We start from the raw sequence: 25,511 nt of genomic DNA, 5'->3' as shown, positions 1-25,511 counted from the left end.
AAGAAGCCAGATACAAAAGGTCACATATTATGTGATTCCATTTATACAAAATGTCCAGACAAGGATAAAGACAGAAAGTAGATTAGGGTTGTCAGGGACTGGGAAGAGGGAAAGTTGGGGAGTGACTGTGAATGGATTTGGATTACTTTTAAGGATGATGAAAATGTTTTCGAATTAGATCATAGTAATGGTTGTACAACTTTGTGAATAATATAAAAACTATTATTAATCTCTGAAAGATTATGAGTAGTGATACAAACATCATTTCTGAAGATTCTTCCTGATTTCTTGGCAGATGAAAAATACACAAATTAAGAGTCTTCCAGTACAGGTTGAGTATCCCTTATCCAAAATGGTTGGGACCAAAAGTTTTTTGGATTTTGGAATATTTGCATTGTATATACTTAACAGCTGAAGCTTCCAAATCTGAAATGAGTTAGTGTCATGTCAGCCCTCAGTTTCAGATTTTGGGACATTTCAGATTTCAGACTGGGATGATCAACCTACACCCCTATAATCTTTTCTGACTTAGGCTTGTAAAAATGTGCTAATGATTCTTTATAAGCTGTTTGGGGCAAGAAGAAAATTGACAGGAAACCTTGGGATAGTTGAGAAGGGAACAGCTAACAGGGAAGATAGACTTGTACATTTATCCCTTTGTTTTCATGCTGTCTAGAATATCCGTCTTCACATTTGAAATGGGTAGAATATGTGTTGATTTAAATATAACTTTTCTGTTTTCTTTTAATGGATACTTTATCATCTGTATTGTGACCAGGTTATTATTTGTTAATTTATTTCTGTTGGTCTTTGCCAGGGAATATGTTTTGCTAGGAAAACATCTGCTAGGAAATAAACATTGACTGAATAGTTATGACTTAGTGAATTTAAGAACACTGAGATGTTGTTCCAGATGCTGACCTCATTTCCTATACATACAAATAGGAGTAATATCTTTAAAAGATTCTATTGTTTTCTGTGTTTTAGTATTCTGATAACTTTTGAGGTTGTGGAATGTAATTTTGTTTCACATATTGGTTTGTATTTATTATGTCTACAACCTCATTTTGCTTCATTTTCAGCTTGGGTGTCCCTTCTGGATTGGTTCTTATATTTTAGTGATATTCAGGCTTTAAGAGTGAATTAGTACTGCTCTGCACATTTTACAAATGAGACACATCAGGGCACATAGAAGTTTGTTCTTCCAGTAAAGTACTGGCACAGCCTATCAGACACTGACCAGATGTGATTCTTCCCAACATGAGGTCCACACTATGCAACTTCTAATTTCTGGGGCATGCTGTGGCCTAACCAGCCTCTCTCTGTTGAACCCTATGGCTCTCCAGAGTACCATTTGAAATCACTGCTCTTTCTAAAATTATTTAAAAGCTGTGATACCATATTTTAGAAAATATCCCTCATGTTTCAGAAGTTATACTTTATAATAAAACATTTTATGCTTTTTGTGACCTTTTTTTCATTTTAGTTTAAACTTATGTTTTCTTTACTAAAATGTCTAGAGGTAAGCAGATTGCCTATTTGCCAGGATATTCCTAGTACACATGATAATACATTCTTGAAGAATGCCATGTAAGTATCCAATAATTAGGAATATTTTTGCTCGCAAGTACTAAAAGGCTATAAATGGAAATGTTTTCGCAATACATTTTAAAAATACTCAAAATGGGCCGGGTGCGGTGGCTCAAGCCTGTAATCCCAGCACTTTGGGAGGCCGAGGCGGGCGGATCACGAGGTCAGGAGATCGAGACCATCCTGGCTAACACGGTGAAACCCTGTCTCTACTAAAAAAATACAAAAAACTAGCCCGGGCGAGGTGGCAGGCACCTGTAGTCCCAGCTACTCTGGAGGCTGAGGCAGGAGAATGGCGTGAACCCGGAAGGCGGAGCTTGCAGTGAGCTGAGATCTGGCCACTGCACTTCAGCCTGGGTGGCAGAGCGAGACTCCGTCTCAAAAAAAAAAAAAAACTCAAAATGATAGTGGAAATGGTAGCTATGATTTCACCAGAAGCAAGATAGAACATTTTAACTGGTAATCTTTATTTCCTTTAGGGTTTAATGAAGAAATTCATTCGATGTTCTACACGTGTAACTGTGGGAACTATTAAAAAATTTCTAAGTTTAAAACTAAAACTTCCAAGTTCTTATGAGGTAAGTTAAATAATATCTAAGCTTGATCATTGTGATAATTCTGATTTGAAGTAAAATTCTAACAAAAGTGAAAACTGAGAATATATTCAAATTAATTTTTGTGGAAACTTTGGTTATTTTCATGTTAAAAATTTAATTTTCAGAATGTATTATTCTACTTAGATAATATGTATTTTCTAATTGAACATATCCTGAATAAACTATGATACTAATACATTTAGTATTTTATAATTGGAAGAGATATTTAAAGAACTTAACATTAAGTACTCCCAAAATAAATATACCAGCTAAATGTATTCATGCTTTAGGGTATGTCATTTTTTATGTGAGATCTTTGAGATCCATTATTACCAATTCTTTATAGACTTCTTCAGAATGTAAAACATTGTCTTTTTATCACAAGGAATTTCATAAGTAATCACAGTTCCATGAAATGCAGAAGTGGTTTTGTTTAGCACTAGATAAAACTAACATATTATAGCTGCATAATTGTAATTTGCCAGTTTATTTACAGAAGAGGTAAACTGCTATGATATTGATCACAGCATAGCTTGTCATGTGTTCCATGTTTAGAGAATGTTTTTAATCCTAGAGTTATGACTACAACATAGTAAGGAAATATGGCTATCATTTCTAACCTGCCTAAATGATGATCTTACAACTCATTAATTTCCCCTTCTTCCCTTTTGAGTTCTGATAGTAGCAGCTAGAAAACTCAAGACCTGGCCGGGCATGGTGGCTCATGCCTGTAATCCCAGCACTTGGGGAGGCTGAGGCTGGTGGGTCACATCAGGTCAAGAGTTTGAGACCAACCTGGCCAACATGGTAAAACCCCGTGTCTACTAAAAATATAAAAATTAGCCAGGTGTGGTGGTGGACGCCTGTAATCTCAGCTACTCAGGAGGACAAGGCAATAATCACTTACTTGAACCTGGGAGGCAGAGTTTGCAGTGACCCGAGATCATGCCACTGCACTTCGACCTGGGCAACAGAGTGAGACTCCATCTCAAAAAGAAAAATAAGAAAAGAAAAGAAAATTAAAGACCAGGACTAGTTTCCTGTATAAACAAAGACATCAAAGGAAAGACAGCATAGTTTTTCTGGCTTATCTGCAGTAATATGAATATCATGAAGAGTCATCAGAGGAGAAATAAAATGTGATAGACATTAACAGGTATTATGTCCATGTTTTGAGGAAGCCTCTGATCCTGAGCTTATTTGAAAATGTCTTTCAGATGACTAGTCTATGGGTTGAAAATTGTTATTATGGCATGGTTCTACAAATATTTTTTAAAATTCTGGAGACATCAACTTTTAGGAAAATATTATGGAAGTTAAGTATCAAAGCCCAATGTACTTGGTAAAAATAAATGATAGTAACAATGTATGGATACAACTACAGTGAAAAATAGACAATAAATTGTTTTTATGATTTGGTTTGCACTTTATTTTCTTCACGCAAAATACCATGTGTGGTTTTATTTCCTTTTAAGTCTGTTTCATTGAGTTAACATTTTCTAATTTTTAGGAAGCTGTTATTACTAAGAGAACTATTACTCTTACATAGTCTTACTTCTGGCATGTATATATTTCCCTTTAAACAAAGATGGAAGGGGGAGAGATTCAGTACACTGACTCCTCCTTATGTATCCCAATTCAAAGGACTTTTCCTATGACTTTTGGGAATCTTTTTCAGTTCCCCACTTACTTTGCTGCCTAGCATGCAGGGGGATAGTTTAATGAAATACCTGACAGCTGAAGCTTTTGTAACAGCATTGCTAACTGGGGCAAGATAGTTTAGTTGTTAAATGGCACTAACAGATGCAGTATACCTGATAAGCAAAATGTGTCCTAAGTAAGACCCTTTACTTTGCTTATGAATTAATTTACAAAAAAGATTTAAAAAATGAAATTATCTCCTTTATTCTTTCAAAAGTTAATAAAATAATGCCTGAAAAACATTTTGAGGTCCATATGAGTCATAAATCAAAAAATTAATAATTTTGCTTTACATGTCTAATACAATTAACTGAAACTATACTCATCTTAAAGTTCAGAACTGTAGTCTCTGTCTAGCCAGATGCAGAATTATTTAAAACTCATTCTTCTTCCCCTCCCACACTTCAAATGAAATCTTTCCAGTTTGTTTTTAATAGCTAGAGAACTAAAATATTATTTTATTTATAGGGATCGATGATAAACATTTGCTTAATTATGCTTTCTTGAATTAGTGAATTATAGCCACAGTTCCTGTAGCCTTCCTAAAGATTTAGGGGTTGTTCGGTTCCTGCAACTTGGAGCAAAAGTTAACGCTGATAAGTATGCTTTTTCGAAGCTTTGTGCAAAGTGGGAAGAGGATCCTGTAAGTATTGTGCAAATTACCAACCAGGCAAACCAGAGAAGCCAGACAGCCCTAAGAGACACAGACCTGTGCCATAGTCCTAACCTTTGTATCAAATTAATAACTTTTGGTAATTACTGAAAATTTTCATATACTTTAAGGCCCCATAAATCACTGTATTTACATTCATTCATTTCCCTCTTCAACCCCAAACTGATAAGAAAAAAGTAACCCCTTCAAATCTTGGGAAGGTAAAAGAATTCTGAGAGAGAAATTGAGAAGCCAAAGGAGCTGAGAGGAACTGTGAGGTTTCTGCAGGTTCTTGTTCAGAAAGGGGCAGTCACAGAACTATGCCTTAAACCGCTAAGAGACATGACAGATTTGGACTAAGAAAGGTTACATTGCATTTGTAAATTATGTGTATGAACTTGAGATACAGGTATATGGCACAAGATAAACAGTATCTTGTATATAGTATACAGCATAGTAACACTATATAAGTAACACATCCAAATTGTTAATGCTTTAGGAGAAGAATAAATGCTTCCTATTGAAAATAATGATAATACTTTTGTTCCAACTATTTGAATATTTTTTGAAATTTCAAAAAATATGCAAAATACTTTTGAATTCAACATTATGTTAATAGATCTACAATTATTCTTTTTAAAGTTGGATGTGCTGTGCAATGGTGAAATTATGGGGAAGGATCATACTATGGAATTCATCTACATGACAAGATGGCGACTAAGAGGCGAAAACGTAAATTGCTTTTATGTTTACCTATGTGTTTATTTAGTTATATACCATTATGTTACTCAAATTTAACAATATTAGAAACTAAAAAAGACAAACTAGCTTGAGAAGGAGAAGAAACTGGTTCTTCTTGCTACTGTTTCTCCTAGCACTCTGAAAATTGGTCCTATGTATAAATCAAGGTCTGTAGTAAATGTGATTGTGATTGTATTAGATTTAAAGTGAGATTAAAACCCTGTCTTAAATATGTTCAGGACTCTACTAACCAAGACAGAGAAGATGACATATTTTTTAAACCCAAAAATTGTTGGAACATTTATGTATATGGAATGGGAGTGGGGGAAACTAAGTTCTCTCCTGACTAATATGATTAATAGTTGATAAGGGTGTATATTTTTGGTTGTGGTAGAGGGGACAGATAGGGTGGAATCTAAATAAACTTCTTTCAGGTACCTCCTTTTCATTGAAAATATAAACTCGGACTTAAGGGTAAGTGAGTTTGCAGTGCTTTCTGATGCCAGAATTAGATTATTGTGCCTTAGGCCCTAAACATATGGGAGAAATGATTCAAAGGAGAAAACCAAAGAAAACCCAAAAAACCCAAAAGGCGAACTTTGTATTTTGAACTGTGTCTTTGATTCTGGTTAATTTTGTAGGACTGATATGTGAGACTGAGATATGAGACTAAGGAATACAATAGTAACTTAGGTTCTACTATGTTCTATAGTAGTAACTATAACTTAGGTTCAAGCATGGGGTATTAGGCAAATTTGAGGTACTAGGGATTATAGGACTAATATATGAAACTAAGGAATATGGCAGTAATGCTATCAGAAATTATCTTCATAATCTGAGTGCATAAATAAACATAAATTAAGATTGACTAGAAGCTTGGAGTAGATAATGTCTAAGATTATCTTTTGGACATTAAGATTCTGTGGTGTTTATGATATAATATGCCATACTCTGTGTAATTTATTCTGTAAACTAGGGTTGTTACACTTTCTTATGAAAATGTAAATTATAAAAAAAAACACAAAATTAAGAAATTTGACCTCACACAGTAATAAGCAATATAGAATCCAGATATAATGCGGGTTGTCATGTTACAGTATTTCCAAAACATATTTATATTAAATGTAAACATTTGTGGAATTATTACAAAACAAGCCTCAAAAACTCATTGCCTATTGCCTTATGGGTAAGATATTTGGTTCTTTTGCAGAAGAAATGTCTTGATATTATATAATAATAAATGAAGCACCTACATTTGTAAATCAGCAGTTTTTTTCCTGCTTGAGATGTAGTAAAAGCCCTGGTTAAAGCCTTCCTTGTGAGACTGAACACTTTTGCTAACAGCGGAAAGCAGGAAGAAAAAATTACATTCTAATACCAGCCACCAAATAGTGTGTGCCCTTGAAGAACTCATCAAACATCTTTGTGGCTCATAGTTTTAAAGATCTAACTACCTTTGTATTTGGTACATTACAACCTGCCTTTCTGTAACATTTTATGTTTTAAATGACTGTACATATATCAGTCACCCTCAGTTAATCCTTACAATCAAAATGTTCCAGGTACCAGGTACAGATTGCACAGGTAGTAAATTCTTTCTTACCCAACACTGTTGAGGAATGGATATTATGATATTACACATAATATTGTATTGAATGTAACTTCAGCTTTCTTTGATAGTTTAGCAGGCATTGCAGTGTGTTTTAGTGATTGAAATCACCATGATGAATAGACTTGCCTTAAGGTTAAAGAGATGTAAGTGGTCATCCACTGCATGACCTCTACAAGTGGCTCACTTGTTCTTTACAAGATCTCCTCCCAAAGTTGCCCCAACTGCCATTATTTTAATGTCAAAATATGAAAGAGCTAATTTATAGACATTTTTAGTAAGAGACTGCGATTTAAATCAGTCCTTATTGTAATTACATTTCTGATTACATATTTGTGAATAGTTTAAATTTTTTGGTTGTTTAAGGCATATTTTAATAAAAGTTCAAAAAGTGCTTCAGAAGCTATGGTTTATCATTCAGGTAGAAACTAAACCAATAAACAGAAAAATTACTACCTTTTACATTTAGTGCAACAGTAAAATAATATATTAGCCCATTTCATTTCTTGGTGTGACAAACCTGTTTTTTAGTTGCTCTCCTTCTCCAAACCTGTTTCACCCTCAGTCATCACAACCTCAGTAGTTCTAAGATTGGTAGCTCCGTTTTTCCAGTTACTCAGACCAAAATGCCTGATGTCAGCACTGATTGCTGCCTTTTTCTTTCATCCATCCTTTCTTAGCAAATTCTGTAACCTTCACCATCAAAATATACATTCAGAATCCAGCTGTGTCTCACTTCGTCCACTTTACTACTGGTCCAGCCCACCATTCACCATTCTCCTAGCAAGGCTCCGTGCCACCACCCTTGCCCCACCTCCATCTTCATCTCACACAGCCGCCAGCACGATCCTCTTAAAACAGGTTAGAACATGCCCACCCCGTTCTCTGATTCCTCAGATGATTAAATGATGTTTAATTTATGTAAAATCCAGAATCTTTCTAGAGACCTACATATATGGCCCCCATACAGCCTTCCCCAGATGCTCTCTCTCCTCATTTATTCTGTCTCCCTGGCCCCACAGCACTCCAGCCACAGTGGCCTGTTTTCTCAACCACACCCCACTTACCCTCACCTCCCCCGGTATCCAGCTAACTCATTTCCTTTACCCGCTTCACCTAAATAAGTTTGCTTCTATGTCACCTTCTCAATGAGGCCTCTGACCTCCTCTAAAACTACAACCCCCTCTCCCTATGGCATTCTTATTCCCTTTTCATGCCTTATTGTTTTCCACAATATTTCACCTCTGACATATTATGCCTCTTACTTATATGTTTATTGTTTGTCCCCAAGTAAAATATAAGCTGAGGACAGGGATTTTTGTTTGTTCACTGCTAAATCTCCAGCACCTAGGGCAGTGCCCAGCATATATACTCAATACTTGTTCAAAGAGTAAATTGAATGAAAATGTTATCTTTTATAAGGTAATGATTATGTGAAATATATCCTAAAGATAATTTTTATTTATCTGAATCTCAGCTTCCTTTCTTTCTGTTAAATTTTCAATTTTTGTTCAGCTTCCAATTACAAATTATTATAATATTAATAGATGAATTCTGACAGTTGAGGGACATGGACGAATGCAGCCGTATCACTAAAACAATCATTTCCTGATTAAACTCCTGAAGCATATTGTTGTGATCACATCCCTTCTTATTTCATCATCCACTGCCAGCAGGATGCCAGGATGTCTGAAGAGCTCTTATTAGTCTACCTATTGGCTAACTAGCTCTGCCTTGGGCTGGAGTCAGCTTATTTCCTAAACTAATGACCACTATGTGGTTCTTTTACTTGTTTTTATTGCTTTTTTGTATTAAACATTTAAAGCTACCCGAGATTAATTTATTTATACAAAAGCACAAGGTTAAGATTCTAATTTATTTCAAATTGTTTTTACGTCGGAAATACAGTATATTGAATGTTGAATAATCCATATTTAACCTTATTGTTTTGAGATGTCACCATGTCTGTGCATATTTGTGTATATATGTGTGTGCGCATATGTGTGTGTGTGTGTGTGTGTGTTCCTAGACATTGTTTTGTTCTTGTGAGCAGGTCTTACTCTGTACCAGCATTACACATCATCTACCTTTTATGAAGATCTGATCACATAACGCCCCTCTCTGAAACCCTCCAGTTGTCTACTTTCTTTGGGATAAATTTGGATGAAGTTTAAACATGTTTTATAAGGCAAATAGTTGGGCCTTCTAGGTTGCTTTATGATGTGTATTAGTACCTATTAGGGCAAAATCCCCAATTCTTTTGAAAATTGTGTTGACTAACTTTACCCATTTATTCTTCCAGATGAGCTTTAGAATAGGATTGCAACTGGCACTGGGTTATATTTCTAGATTGATTTGGCTGGAATTGGCATCTTTGCGGGTTTTTTATTCTATTTGGTACTGTGGGATGTCTCCTCATCTATTCTACACACTTTGAATAGATCTGTCATTTTCTTTCCTCCTCATATTGGATACCACTCTCGGACCCCTGGAGTCTTTCATCTCCGACAAGGGTACTCCATATTCAGATTACCCCTCTACCTTGCTCTACTTCTAGCCTCTTAGGAAGAATCTCAGGATAATTGGTTTTGCCTCAATTTCTCAAGTATAGTGGGGTGTTTCCCTGCACCACACGGATTCTGTGCCACTGCTCTCCTTATCTTGGGGCAATTCCACTCAGGCTAAGCCTGTCTTCTATAGTCCCTGCCCTCTCTAGACCCTTGTCTCCGTTGTTATGCATTTTTGAAAGATTTTTATCTTTAGGAATCAAAACAAACAGCTGGTCAGACTTAGCTCTTAAAATTTTTTCAGTTCATATCAGTATTGCCACCTCACGATTCTATACTCAAGCTTGGCATTAATCTTTTTCTTATTAGTGGGAGAAAAAAGAAAAAAAAATACGCTTCTTGATCTTTAATGCAAATTTAAATCATCTAAGGATCTTGGTAAAATGCAGATTCTGACTCAGTAGGTCTGGGAATGAGACTCAGGTTACTGTATTTCTAGCAAACTCCCAGGGGATGCTAATGCATCTGATCTTTGAACCATCCTTTGAGTAATAGTGTTTCAAGAGATGTGATCTGTGACTACTGACTTTCCCTGTGGTTTCCACATCTATAAATTGAGAATGCAGAATTACAGAATCAGATCTCAGTTTAGAAGGGACTTATGTCATCTGATCTGTCATCCATCTAATACTTGGACTTTCTTCACCATATTCTTACCCAGGGGTCATCACATTTTTTGAAACATAAGTGGAATCATATGTATTGTTTTACAACTTTTTTAAAATTTGATAATGTCTTGTGCAGAATCAGTAAACTTTGAAACAATTTTTTAGTACATTAATAGTGTTCCTTTTTTGTGGCTGTAGCATAATTTGATTAACACTCGTTTGGTGGACATGTAGATTTTTTTCAAATATTTTGACATTACAAGCAAGGTGTTCCAGTACCTACTACACATATGCAAGCATATCCATTGGCTAGATTCTTAGAAGTGGATTTTCAACAGAGTATGCATGTTTTAAATTTTGGTAGATACAAATTGTCCTCTGAAAAGGTTTTAGTGGATATTATTTGAAATTTACAAACATATCAATAATGTATGAGAGCATCCATTTTCTGACATCCTCACCAACACTGCATATCATCTATTTTGTATTTCTTCTGTGAACTTACCTATCATATTCATTGCCTTGGTTCTTTTTCATCATGTTTGTCTTTTTCTTATTGACTTCTAGGATCTCTTTATGTGTTCTGAATGTGAATCTTTTGCTGTTATGTGTTACAGCTATCTTCTTCCAATTGTGTCCTGCTTCCTAGTTTTGCCTCAATTTTTTGATTCTTTAAAATTTGGGTAAAACTAAGAATTAATGAAATATTACATACTAAAGTGTTAGCAGAGTGTCTGACATGATAAATATTATTTTATTAATAGCTTATGCATATTAACCTTTATTATGATTATAATTCCCTCTTCCTTCACTTAGTTTCATCCCTGAGAGTTTATTGTCAATATCTCGATCTAGCCTTAGCTTTCATCATGGACTCACATTCTTCCTGCTCCCCTTTTCTTGGGTAGTTCTCAGTACAGCCCCCTTTTCCCAGCTCATCCTGATTTAGTTTTATCTCTTCCAGCAACCTCTGCCAGTCCAGCACCTAAAGTTACTACACCATGCTTGTCTTCCTTTGCTTTATTTGCATTAGCAGGCAATTGTAAGAAAAGCAAGTATATACATCTTGACTGATACCAAAGAGATCAATAGAAAAAAAAAAAAAGAATCACTTAGTGAAATTGCCACTTTCCAGCTTACTCTTGTTGAACCCTGTTTAGGATTTTCAATGTTACGCAAAGGATTTTCAATGTTACGCAAAGTCTGATAGACCAGAGCTTGGGGACTCTTCGGAGCAAAAGGAGAAGGTTGCTAAAGGAGAGCCGAGCTGTGCCCGCCTTACAGCATGGTGATGCACACTGTACCCAAAATCAAGGACTGACTGTTAGAGAAAAAAATTACTAAAGCATTTTGGGAAAATAGAAAATTCCTTAATTTTTATTTAAAAGCCTAGAAATAAATTTATTTTAATCAATGCTTATTTAAATCTTTCAAAGTATATCTTTTAAAAACCTGCTTTGCTATGTTAGAAATATCCTGGTTAATTTGTACCTTATTTTTTATGTATTTAATTTTTCCATTTTGAAAAGTATGCAATGTTGAATTCATATATGCATAATTTTAAAGTATACATTTTATTTTATAGTCCAATTACAATTAAAATTATATTTAATAAGTTTAGCATAATATTGAAGAATTAGGATTTGGGAATGAGTTTTTTAATGTGAATAAACTGTTTTAAAGTAGTAGTTTAACAAATGAATCTACTCAGTAAAGTGTGTTCACTCATTGCTTTACTCATAAATCTGATGGCTGATATATGCCAGTTCTGGGTCTTAGCTATTAAGACCACAAATGTGACTAAAATATAGATTCAAGGAGCTCACAATCTAATGCTAATATAATCAGCAATATAAAGCAATGTAAAGAACCTACTATATAACAGAAAGTAGATGCCTTATAGGTTGAGCGGAGTTCCGTGTCCCTCTCAGAGCTCTGATTTCCTTGAACAGTATTACTTTCAGGGGAAGCTGAAAAAGAGATCTGGGAGAGACTGATCAGAGGAAGGGATGGAAGAATGAGGATGTCCCTCTCGTGTATGCAAGAAGTGAGGTTTTCCCAGGAAATAGTATTTGTAAAGGATATAGAAAGGAGAGGCCACCATTTTTGCATTTGCAGAATATTAAAACTCATATCTAGATGCTAAAATTATTTCAAGCTAAATTTTACCAGTTACTAAGTTATTAAAATCTTTTTTTCAAAAACAACCACCATTTTTTTGGAAAGTGTTTATTTACCATTAATCATGTTGACTCTTGTGTTTGACGTTAAACTATTTTAAATAATCAATTTTAAATATGTGTCCAGTTGTGGATGCCTCTTATCTGATGAGTTCATCTCCTCCGCAGTTTCGGTGTCTGAACTGCTCAGCTTCGCAAGTCTGCTCTCAGGATGGCCCTTTGTATCAGGTAAGAGGCACTCACGACTGTACATATGACCATCATGACACCATGGCGGTGAGCACATTCATCCCAAACTCAATTCCTAAGACATTTAACTTTGTAAAACTAATTGTTACTGGAGCTACAAAAAGTTATCTTTTCAACTTATAAACCCAAGATTTCCTATTATTTTAGTTCTCCTGGGTTGTCTATTTAATTTTACTGAACTAAAAAATTGGAAATGTTAAGGCTATCATTTATGAATCAAGAGTTTTTAATAATTACTACTTTCAGTCCTTGAGAAATCTCTGCTCCATATTGGATTTTGAGATGTTACTTTCTTTGTATGAATGTTATTTTTTAGTGAATCATTCAACCACAAGTGAAATATAAAATGCCAAATTAGGTGAAGCTAAATAACAGCAACAGCTGATTCTAATTATGAGCTTGCTTATTAGCCCTTCCCTAGTACTTTACTTGGGTTACCTCTTTAAAAATGATAGTGAGCTGATTTAATAATGCATTAAGAAAACTTGAACATGTGTCTGAGGAAAGTTTATCTGATAAATACATTTTAAAAATTTGGGAAACAGACAAGGGTATAGTAAAGATTATTGTTGGGTACAGACATGATTGAAGATCAACCTTAATCCTGTGAATTAATCATACTATTTCTTTAAAATATCCGTTGTTGGGCCAGGCATGGTGGCTCATGCCTGTAATCCCAGCACTTTGTGAGGCTGAGGATGTGTAGGATTGCTTGAGGCCAGGGGTTCGAGAACAGTCTGGGCAATATAGCAAGATAAAAAAATATTTTTTAATAAACTTTAGGCCAGACATGGTGGCTCACCTCTGTAATCTCAGCACTTTGGGAGGCTGAGGCAGGCAGATCTCTTGTGTCCAGGAGTTTGAGACCAGCCTTGACAACATGGTGAAACCCTGTTCCTACAAAAAAAACAAAAATTAGCTGGGTGTGGTGGCACACCCCTGTAGTCCCAGCTACTAAGGAGGTTGAGGCAGGAGAGCCACTTGAGCCCAGGAGGTGGAGGTTGCAGTGAACTGAGATTGTGCCACTGCACTCCAGCCTGGGTGACAGAGCAAGACTCTGTCTCAAACAAATAAATAATAAAATAATAAAATCCAACATTCTTTTATTTCAGTAATTAAAGTAGTCTTCATCTTTATTTCCTTGGAGCCAGGGAGAAAGGATAATTGTAATTATATAACAAACTTAACTGGCATACTTACCTCCAGTGTTACAGTTTTGGAGTTGGGACAAATGAATGTATGTTAAGCATTAAAAGAATCACTTGAAATTGCTAATTGAAAATATTTAATTAGCAGTTATCTAGAATTTTCTTCAGCCTTTTGTCAGTGCTATGACATGGGAATTCTCATGCCTTCATTAAAATGTATGCTTTTTGATACATACTCTTTAAGTCCTAGCTTTTCAGCAATGTAAGTAAGTAAATTTAACATCTCTGAAGGCCAAGTCATTGAGGGAGAAAGATCATTCTTCTCTTTATGAAGATAAGGGTCTGGGGTATATAATTTAACTGAGCTGCTGAGATTTGTGTATATCCGAGGTGTATAGATGTTTCAGCTGCTTTAGCTTCATGGCTGATTTGGGGATGCTGAAATGTAACGATAACACTGCCTGTAGCTATAACATGTGCAATACGTGGCTTTCTGCTTTTACTCTTGGTGTTGATGTCTATGTATTTCCTTAGAAATGAAGATGTCCTTAAACCATGATCCAAAGTATTAGGGAAAAACTGGAGTGAGACCAAATTTCTAAATCCATACAAATTTCCTTTTCTTCCTTCAACACCTCATTAATGGCTTATAGTCCTGTAAGAAAATTGAACTTGTAGCTAATAGGATGCACTCTTAACTTCCTGAAAGGATACCTAAATGGTTTTATGGTCAGAATTCTCTCTAATTTTCAAGGAATAAATCATTCCTATGCTGTATCTATTGTTAATCATTAGAAAAGGTGGAAACCTTCCAATTTGCCATTCTTAATAGCAAAAACTGACAGAGAATCCACAATTAGAAAACTGGTACCAAATCTTATTTTGAATATAAATAAATGATAAATAATACACTAATATAGTAAGATAATAGTAAACCAAGGCCTAATATCATTTTTATCAGAAATGAAGGAATGACTTAATATTGGGAGAAGGGGATTAAATATATATATATATATATATATATAATATACATATATTTTATACATATATGCTCTAGGTTAAAAATCATCAGTAGATACTGAAAAGGTGTTTGATAAAATTCAATGTGAAGTCCTGATGTTTTCCTATTGAAAAGTTTTTCAAAACAACAGAAAATTGCAATGATTATACAAAGGAATATTCTTTACGATTACCTAGATTCATCAGTTAACATTTTACCACATTTTTTGCCTCCTCTTCCCCTCTCTTTCTCGTCTCATCTCCTTATTAATTAATCAATCTGTGTGTGTGTGTGTGTGTGTGTGTGTGTGTGTGTATACATATAGTTTAATCATTTAAAAGTAAATTGCAGGTATCAGGAAAATTGACCACTAAACACTTCAGCATATATTTCTTAAGAACAGAGACCTTCTCATATATATCCAGAATTCCATTTTATACCTAAGAAATTTAAATAGTACATTACATTTTATAGAGATGCCAGTTCACCCCTCAATTAAATTATCAAGTTAAATGTAATTCCAAACACACTTTTACCAGATCTTTGTTTAAGATGACAAAGTCAGTCATTCTAAAGCTCATAAGGAAATACCAACAGGTGCTTCTGATCAGTCATGTTTTTACAAAGAGTAATGAGAGGGAATGTGTACTACCACATACTAAAGCATATTTTAAAGTTGAAGTAATTAAAATAGGGTCTTGCCTTAAATATAGACACATGAATAAAAAGAATAGCTCAGCAACAGACCCTAGTATGTATGAGTCTCTAAAGAGGGTATTTCAAATTAATGCAGTAAAATGATTAACAAATATCTATTGAGTATTATGCATTGGGCACTCTTCTAGGCCTTTGAGGGTACAGAAGTAAAAATGAACATGAAATTTTCTTTCATGGAACTTACACTAATGATGGTAACAGACAAAAAATATAAACAGGTTAAAATTTATAGTGTTAGAAGAAAAAGTAAAATAGATAAATAGAATAGTTTTGATAAGATAGCCAAGAGAAGACCTCTTTGAGGTGGTGATTGTTGATCAAAAGAAATTGAGAGATGTTGCCATGTGAATATCTGAGGTAGAGCACTGAAGGCTGAGGGAACACACTGCAAAGGCCCTAAGAATTGATTATATCTGGTTGTTTGAGAGTAGCAAGGAAGACAGTGGGGCTGGAACATGACAGTGCATAAGGGGCTGATTGATAATAGTGCACTCAGGAATGTAATGTAGGGTGCAGATCTAGTAAGATTTGTTTTCAATTAATTATACTGAGACTGTGGGTGGGGAATTCAATTCCACCTCATATTTTACATCAGTATAGGTTTATGATGGCTCAAGATGGTAAATATTTTAAATGATACTATAAAAGATCAAGAAGAAAATATAGTTGAAGAACTGATCTCAGAGTGGGGATGGCCTTTCACAGTATACCTAAAAAAATTGAATTGACTATTAATATTAAAAGCACATGGCAAAAATATCATAAAATATATTTGCAATGTATGAGAAAGGTTTAATGTTTTTAATACATAAAGAATTCATACAAATATGTAAGAAAAATCCCAACTTTTCATAAAAATGAGCAAAGGACATGATCAGGCAAGATACATAAGAAGGAAACATAGTGGGCTAATAAACATATAAAAATGCATAACTTTCTTAGAAGTCAAGAAATGAAAAAAAATACTATTTTATGCTTATTAGATTGCCAAATTAAGAGGTGGGAAAAAATAGTGATCATTATTGATGAGGCTATAGAGGAATGGGCATTCAAATTTCTTTTAAAAATGTAGAAAAATGAAACTACTTTTTTTTGGTTTTTTGGTTTTTTTTTTGAGATAGAGTCTTGCTCTGTCGCCAGGCTGGAATGCAGTGGTACGATCTTGGCTCACTGCAACCTCTGTCTCCCAAGTTCAAGTGATTCTCCTGCCTCAGCCTCCTAAGTAGCTGGGATTACAGGCATGTTGCCACCATGCCCTGCTAGGTTTTTTTGTTTTGTTTTGTTTTTATATTTTTAGTAGAGACGGGGTTTCACCATTTTGGCCAGGATGTTCTTGATCTCTTGACCTCGTGATCCACCCGCCTCGGCCTCCCAAAGTGCTGGGATTACAGGCGTGAGCCACCATGCCCATCCAGAACTACCTTCTTGAAGACCAGTGTAAGAGTATTTATCAAAAAGCTCTTTAAAATGTGTATGCTGTTTGAACTAGCAGTTCCACTTTTAGGAATCTATCCTGGGGCAAAAGAAATAGATTGGTGGGTTAAGATTAAGTTATAATAGCAAAGGAGAAAAGGACTAAACTGAAATGTACAGCAAAGGGAGACTCACTAATAACTCACAGTTCATTTCTATAACAGCATAATATACAGCTGTTAAAAATTATGTAGGACCATATCAAATGGTATGGAAATAGGTTTGTGGAATTGCTAAATGGATAAAAAATGTAAATGATACTAAACAATATGTTTAGCATGATTCCAGTTTTGGAAAAAAAAAAAACGAATGTAGATAAAATGAGTAGAGGAGTATACACTGAAATTATTTTGGTAGTTACCTTTGGATGGTAGGATTTAAATATTTTTCCTTTTTTTCTTGATACCATTCTGTATTTTCCAAATCTACAATAAAAACAAGTTTTGACAAAAATAATTCATTCTTTAAGGAAAAAAGTATATCAAAGACAGTTTTATCATTTTCTAAAATTATTTGAAATGTATTCTCTGAAAGTATCTGTTCTTTATTTTTATTACGTAATGAGACTTGAGGACTAGAAACTGAAATGTAGGTCTATTTAGTGCAGTCACTTAACACTAAGAGGTAATTATATGCCACATTTCATTATTGTTAGTGTGGTGCCATTTTATTTCAGAAAACAAACCGAAACACAAATAGAACTTAAAATATACCTTTACAATTTTCAGTGTTGTGACACATTTCAATAAAATTATTAAACTTCATATGTTCTTATAGAACACACACAAATGGCTACTTGGCGGAGAAAAGAAAATTATTTTCAGCCCGAAACTGAGAAAATCCCAAGCATTACCAGTCAAGCCATTTTACTTCCCTCTGTACCCTTATCCCTAGTAGAATTGATGATGGATACTTCTATATGTGATGAATGCATTCTAAAATGAGTGGCTTATGTATTTGCAGAGAGTGTGCAGATTCAATAGAATTGGGAATCAAACGCAAAACTAGAGCAGTTATAGTGAAGGGCAAGCTGTGGGTTGGGTGACGTAGAATGGAAAGGATGTTGGTCATCTCAGAATCTCTCTGGGCTTCAGAAACATCCAGAGTTTAGTAAAATGGAGATATCTGTGTCTTACTCCTTCCCAGGTATTCTGATTCAGGGGGAACTAAATAAAGTTTAAAAGAAAAACAAGTAAAACCAAAACAGATTTAGAAGTTTTAGATCCTGGAAACCCTGAGAGACTGTCTAAGACCTTTACTTCAGCCCTTAGACAGCTGTAGTAGCATCTGCTGTACTTCAGCTGGGAGAGCAAGACCTAGGGCATTTGTATTCCTACCCTCTAGTTCCATCCTGAGCTGAATGGTTACAGATTCCAACACTGAGTCGTCCCAATGTGTAGCATAGCTATAGTAAGCACTGAAATGGTCATTTTTCAGGATTGTTATGTCTCAGTCTAGCCCTTTTATCTATATGAAAGAATACAAAGTTCTCTATACCGTATTTTTGTATTCATGTATTTTTGTATTCATGTATTCATAAGATGGAGAAATATCATTCAGTGGCCATCTCAGCCCCTTCTTGATTCCATAAAATTAGCTCCTCAAATTTCATTTTAAGAGGGAGTATCTGCAGATTTAAGGAAAGGAAAAACCACTGATGTTTTGGTTCTATAAGATATGGTACAAGGTAAAAACAAACACAGAGGTAGCGTGGCATATGCCATATGCCTTTATCCCAAAGAAGCTGTTTTCTCTCTAGTTCTGTATGATAGCCAGATGTATGATACCTTTTCTACATAGTGACATGAAGAACAACATGAACCATTCGGTTATTTTATGTTATAGTCAAATCCAAATGTTTATTAGTGTCAACTGTTGAAAGGAGGCAGTGACCTAAATGTTTCACGTAACAATTAGCTACTTTTTCAATATTTTTAAAGGATCATTAAAATAAATTTTAAATTAAAGAAAAATGTGTCAAACTTGTAAGAAATGTGACTTGTGAACACTACTCCAGTTTTACAGGTTCCTAGCAAAGGGGGTCTCTTCATTGATTTGTGATTTAGTAGGCTCTCACCAGCCTAAGCTGTAGTGGAATCCAGGCTGCTGACTTGTCTTGTTCGCCTCATAGGGTTACTAACTGAATGCCTATAAGCAGGGTATGTAACTTTCAGTCCTCCCCAGGTCTTGCCTCTCCTAAGTGTTGTGCTACTACTAGTCATATATACAACCTGCATCATGTCTGTAGACCTTTAAACTTGACCTCTGCTGCATATTATTGAAAACTCGACTGATTACAGAAAAATAATGGCAATCAAAAGAAATAGAGTTTTAATGATAACTCAAATTTTAACTGTTGTAATCTCTAGTACCAGGAAATATTGTAAATTATAACCCCAAATTCTTAAAATCTTTGTATATAAACTGTATTGTTTTTATCCAAGTACAGTCTTATTCATTATCTGTCTTTATTTTGTAGTCGTACCCTATGGTATTGCAGTATCGACCAAGAATTGATTTTGGTTAGACGAAGGGGCCCAGACCTCACTGAGATGAATCCTGCACTATTTGTTTACTCGTCAACAGATTGCACAGTTAACGGTGTGTGGACTAGAGGAACACAACCAGATTTTCAGCATGCAAATAAGGCCATTGTCTATCTCTCAATTGTCAGTTGCATTCATGTTGTTTCTATTAGGAGCAAACCAAGTGCCATTCTGCTACTGAACCATCTGCATAAGGTATTTGTGTTGTCTCAAAGTGTGCAAATCATGGTTAAAATCAGTTAGGTGTGCCGCCATGATTCAACCTTCTGAATATTTTGCTTGCCTGTTCCAAGATTGTTCTAATGTTTAATTACACTAGTAAAATGGCTCAATTTTTGTGGTGTTGCAGTTTTCACATACTTACTATTTTATTCTTGTTTAAGTAGCGTACTGTACAAGAAACTAATAATTATATCTTGAAATTATTTTGTATGGAAATATATTTAGAAAAGTGGTTTTTGAGCCACTGTCTTGTCCTTGGTAAGCTTTTTGTGTGAAAAAGTTCATTGAGTGTGCAAGTCCTTTTGCCAAGAATTCCAGTTATTCTGTAACATTAGAGCACAACATAATTGTAGACATTCTAAGCATCTGTCCGTGTAGTCTACCAATTGCACAAGGAAGGCATGTTAGCCCTCCAGACTGAAAATGTATGTGACCTCTTGAACTGAAGTTAGATTCCCAACCATTCAAAATGTTGGCAGCTGATCACATTTACTTTTGATAAAATTAATGTGTAAGTAAGGTTAATCTTCTTTCATAATGCCTTATGACAAGCAGGTGCTGCTTCATGGAAATGTCATTGTATAGCCCATTTCATGTATCATTACATTGTTGCTGTCATTTAATGAGTGCATTATTTCTCTTTTTAAGTTGGCCTTAGGTATATGTCATTGTGGCATGCAGAGGGTTATGATGATTTTAAATATTAGGATGTTTAGAGCACACAACATTAGCTATTTTATGGATTTCAAAAGTCTCGAAACAGTTGTAGATTAAAACTGTTAGTTACCTTTCACATTTCCAAACTATGTGCATAAAATAGAATAAATGCAGTATAGAACTATGCTAACCAAAATTAATAGGTTAAGGGTATTTTATTTTAAATCCTGTAGTAATTGGGGAGATGAGATTATTTTATACATGAGTTCATTAAGATCAGAAATACAAAATGTCTTGTATTTTGCAGTTTTGTTAAGTCTTCCATTCATTTTAGGATTAGTCTGCAAGTCAAAGAAAGTCTTGTTACCTTAAATTATACGAAAACTGTCATTTTAAATCTTTTAAAATTTACAATTTTCAAAAAACTTATTTGGAAATTGCTTTGAAACAAACAAGCTAACCTTTGAAACTTAGGAAAAAATCTTTAAAGTTAGGGAAAATATTTGTTTGAGAAATATGACATGAGCACAACCTGTGTGTTACACACATTTAGTTTTTATACTGCATATGTGGTAAATGTGCCACCTTTTCCAGTAAAATGTATCAGAAATCAATGCCTTCTGAATTTCAAAATGATTCTTAGAAATACGATATTGTACAACTCTAGCAAACATACAAAATACAGCTAAATCTTAGTATGTTTCACTATGTAAAAGGCTGAAACTTCATAATTATCTTTTCCTTGTATCTTTTTTTGAGTCAAAAAGTCTATTAAATTTTTCTGTTGTTCTAACTTTGGTGAAAAAGGTTAAGGCAATACTTTCTTTGTTTTGTTAGATTGTTTTTGTTCTTGCAATGGCTCACAAGCACTTAAAAGAATTTAAAAGGCAGATTTTCGTTAACTACAAATGGCTGAAAAAACTGAATTTACTATCTAGCTACAGAAATTATTTTTCTGTGCTGTGAAAGTCAGTTCCCAGACATCCCTAAGAACTTTTACAAATTATTATAAATTTGTCACACCTCTGTCAGTGATTAAAATAGTGTTTTGCAAATAGAATTTTAATTAACTCAAAACGAATTGACTGCATTTTTAAAAATCACAAGTGAGACTTTGATGTTTTGGCCCTCCAGCCAAAACTTAATGGCCATAAATGAATTTTATTTACAAAATCTCTTTAAATTTGGCCAGTTGCCTTGTCATATTAATTTCACTATTTTCCAAGGAAATATATAGGAAACAATTATGAAACAGGATAGTTTTATATAGAATTCTTTTATTTACTGATAATGCATTAACATTTTTATTGAAATGCAATGGAATATGTGCCAAAACATGTGAAAAGCTTACAAAAAGAAAGGCATCAATTGTCGTTTGGAGAAAGGTACACATTTTTTTGATGGTCCTAAGTTATATAGTATTACTACTAGAATCACAGATTTCTTCAACTGACTTAGTTTGGTATATTCAACTACAGCTTTCTAAGGATAGGACTACTTTCATGTCTAGTAATACACTGTATTCCCCGTTAATTACCCCTTAAGTCAGGTTGTAGAATTTGCAAGAAACTAGGTATAGAAAAAAATGTACAGGCAACTTTTGTGGTTAGCTTTATAAATTTAGGGTGCTGATAAAATGAATTCTTTATATAAATAACCTATAGGAATCATCTGAATCTGTAAAATCAGAGACTAAAACTAAAAGTTTTCTTTAATCTGTTGTTTCTTAAGCAATAAACTGAAAGACCTTTACTTCCATAAAAGATTTTGTTATCTCTTTTATCTGCCTTAGAAATTATAAATATAAAAGGGTCAAGGGAACTTAAATATAAAGAATGACTGTGGTTTATAAACATTACTTTAATTGAAGTAATCACATCAGTTAATAGAGAAATCAAAATATGTATGGCCTTTTCTCTAGATTAGCAAAACACCTTTACAACGTTTGAAAAAATAAACTAAAATGCTCATTGATGAGGTAATACTCAGTCTGGAGTACAGGTAACTTGGGTAATGCCTTTTAACTACTCTTAGAGAAGTATATTATTTCTTTATACATTAAACATCTATCCCATACTAATGTGCCACATTTTATAAATGTAATGATTTTGCTCAACTACATTACACACTCAAATGTAATCTAAATTTAAACTGATTCTTTAAGAAAAAAAAAGTGTGTTATATAATATTGTGAACTGTTTAGCTTTACTGAAATATTTAAGAGAAAGTGCCTCATTGCTAAAGTGCATTTCTGTTTTAAATTTACTGCATAAAGTTTGAGTTATCTGTACCTGTCTCTTATGAATGGTTTCATATCTAAATAGGCTCTTGTAAGTTAATTTTTTGGAAGATTTTCATAAGAATATAGATATCACCAAAGACATTTTACAGTAAATTAATAACCATGTTGGAGAGACGGTTTTAACAGTTTGGAGGTTGGAAATTTTTAGATTGCAATTTAATTTTATATAGTTAGGCAATAACCTTGATTAATTGCTAAAATATCACCAAAGAAAGGCTTTAAACTGAATTTTCTTGGTGAGATCAGTCAAATGCAGGCTTTTCTTGCAATAATCAGGACACACTTCCTTTCAAATATGTTTATTGTTTTTCAGCGTCATCTAACAGATCTTAGGAAATCCTCAAAGGTGAGAAAGAAATAAACACAACAAATAGCCTTCCTCTGCATGAAAAGTGAGAGAAATACATACTTTGAAAAGAAAGTTGAGATTTTTAATTTGAGAGGCTTTTTATTTCATGGAGGCAGTGTAAACTAAAATTAAGCTTAGATTTAGCTCCTGTATTCTTCATAATATGAGAAATTTTATTAAAGGCAGACTTTGGTAAAAGTGCCAACACCCTTACTTATATAGAAAAGAGTTCCTTCTATGGAATTTATATAAGTAAGGGCTTTCTCTGTATTCAAAATATTTCATAAGAGCCTATGGTTTTTCCCCCTTAAAAAGCAACTCTAGACCGGGCACAGTGGCTCACACCTATAATCCCAGCACTTTGGGAGGCCGCGGCAGGTGGATCACTTGAGGTCAGGAGTTCGAGACCAGCCTGGTCAACATGGTGAAACCTCCTCTCTACTAAAAATACAAAAATTAGCCAGGTGTGGTGGCACACACCTGTAATCCCAGCTACATGGGAGGCTGAGGCAGGAGAATCTCTTGAACTCAGGAGGTGGAGGTTGCAGTGAGCCGAGATTACACCACTGCACTCCAGCCTGGGTGACAGAGCGAGTCTCCATCTCCAAAAAAATGCAACTCTTTGTCTTATTTCTCAGCACTTAGTTTATTATTATTAGAATTTAGCCATATAGACAACTTTGACAAAATGGGTCACAGAACAAGCATGTACATCAAGAGAAAGTTCCATATCCCCCTTGTACCATTTTCCTTGGGAATTCATGCTATGGGCTACCTTAAAGGTAAAAGTCATCTTATGAAGTCTTTCTGATAGGTCACTAGGTAAATCTCCTTGGATAGGGTAAAAATGGATGCACACTCTATTACATATTCTGGTTTATCATAAGGAATTTTCCAGAAAGCTAAGCTTTATACTAGTAAGGTATTGGTTGGTAGTAGGAACTTCAAAAATGAATGAGTTTGCCATAACTTTAATTTTCTGGATTAGAAACGTGAAAACTTGAAATGCAATTATCAATATTTTGTAATATATATTCCTAGAGTTTGGGTAAAAATAAGGAACATGTCTGCTAGATCTAGTTTATGAAAAAGTGAAAAATATTAAATACACCAGAGACTCAAACCCTTTCAAGGCACACAATAACTGTTTCTGGATTTACTTGACAAACCTAGTTGAGTAGCATTTTGATGGAGAACATCAGACTGAAAGTTAATTCAGATATACTTAAATGTACAATACAATTTTCAATAGTTTTTACTGCAGTGATGTTTTTCCAATAATTTAAGTAATTCTCTTCCTAGTGTAATACAGTTTTCATAAATAATGTTTACTTGCTTTCCTTATATTTTGGAATAGAATTAAAATGCTTGAGCAATTCCTTTCAGAAAGTTATAAAATTAAAAATAATTATTTTAAATGCTCATTCAAATGTGTCTGTATACTCATTATGCCCCTTTTTCTATAGTTCCAAACTGAGACTGATTTTTCAGAGATTTTTAATTTTGATAATTTTAAATCTAGAATCAAGTGAAACAGATATGTTAAATATTGAGTCTAGTTTTCTTCCATCTATGGAGCTTCATGGAATAAGAAACTAATCTAGTGCAAATGAAGATTAAATATTTCTGGGTGATGGAGAGATAGTCAACAAATTTATTTATCCATCCTCTGCACATCAGTCCACTGGAGCAGGAGTTCTACACATTAAAAATGTAATGGGATCAGCCTAGCATTGTTTGGGGTCGGTTTTCTTTTGTTGTATTTTTTAGAATGGGGGTGGGGGCCTAAGTGTCCTTATGAAGCTGTGGTCCGCGACAGGAGCTTGTTGGGGGAGTACCAGGGTTCTGCTGCTTTCCTGCATCTGAGCAACACAACAGAGATCATCAGTTTTAAATAGAGTAGCCCTCACAATCAGAATATCATAGGATATATTGTAAAGTTATGTTGCTAATTTTCCTTTGAAATATAAAATATTTTAAGCTTTTTGTCAAAAGTGGTAACATCTTAATACAAATAAAAACCTTTTTGTGGTTGTAAGATTTAGCTTATAAATCATTCAAATTGAAGTGAAAGAATTACCAGGTCATTGTTAATGACTTAGTCTATTAAGAATATATGTATTTTTGTAAAGGAAAAGCACTTGTAGATATTTAATCAGTACAAGATATGTCTTTTGCAGAAATAAAATGCTGCTTAGAGATTCTCTTTAAATATTTTTTATTTTTGTGCTCAAATGTATTTTCTGTTGATCTATGGAATGTTCTGTACAAAGCTGTATGATTGTACTGTTGGGCTAGATACTTTTTTTTTTTAATCTGGACTTAGCCAAGTATATTTCACCATGTTAAAATATAGTATCTTTGTTATTAAAAATTAAATTGCATAATTTATTGTTGTTTGTCATCTTTAATATTAGTCGCTGTAGCTTGCAGCCTTCATTAAAAATATCTCCTTTAAGTACTAGTCCTGTAGCAAATTTTATTGAAATTTATTGAGTGTTTGAGATCATAAATATTTTTAAGGATTCTTCAGCTATTTATTTTAAAATGGCACACTCTTCCTCAAATACTACTTAAAGTGTATACACACACACCCTTGAAGAA

At 34.1% G+C, this 25,511-nt stretch overlaps 1 protein-coding gene across 4 annotated transcripts in view; it reads left to right on the top strand.

Annotated features, from left to right (window-relative positions):
• PCGF5 (polycomb group ring finger 5) overlaps window positions 1–25,298 on the top strand; it is a 63,034-nt gene extending 37,736 nt beyond the window's left edge. Inside the window, exons 7-10 of one of the 4 annotated variants that reach the window (XM_023226250.2) lie at window positions 2,070–2,168; window positions 5,182–5,271; window positions 12,413–12,472; window positions 19,311–25,298. In XM_023226250.2, the coding sequence (XP_023082018.1) occupies window positions 2,070–2,168; window positions 5,182–5,271; window positions 12,413–12,472; window positions 19,311–19,358 (297 nt within the window). In that variant the 3' untranslated portion in view covers window positions 19,359–25,298. Of the gene's footprint in view, window positions 1–2,069; window positions 2,169–5,181; window positions 5,272–7,569; window positions 7,803–12,412; window positions 12,473–19,310 lie in introns of those variants that run through there. The other 3 variants (XM_023226249.3, XM_023226251.2, XM_023226252.2) reach the window with 3 other exon arrangements.
• Window positions 25,299–25,511: the final 213 nt, after the last annotated feature.

The sequence above is a fragment of the Piliocolobus tephrosceles genome, chromosome 9 (genome assembly GCF_002776525.5).
Source record: "Piliocolobus tephrosceles isolate RC106 chromosome 9, ASM277652v3, whole genome shotgun sequence".
NCBI lineage: Eukaryota > Metazoa > Chordata > Mammalia > Primates > Cercopithecidae > Piliocolobus > Piliocolobus tephrosceles.
The sequence above is the reverse complement of the archived record's forward strand: the minus strand, read 5'-3'. Positions and strand labels throughout refer to the sequence as shown.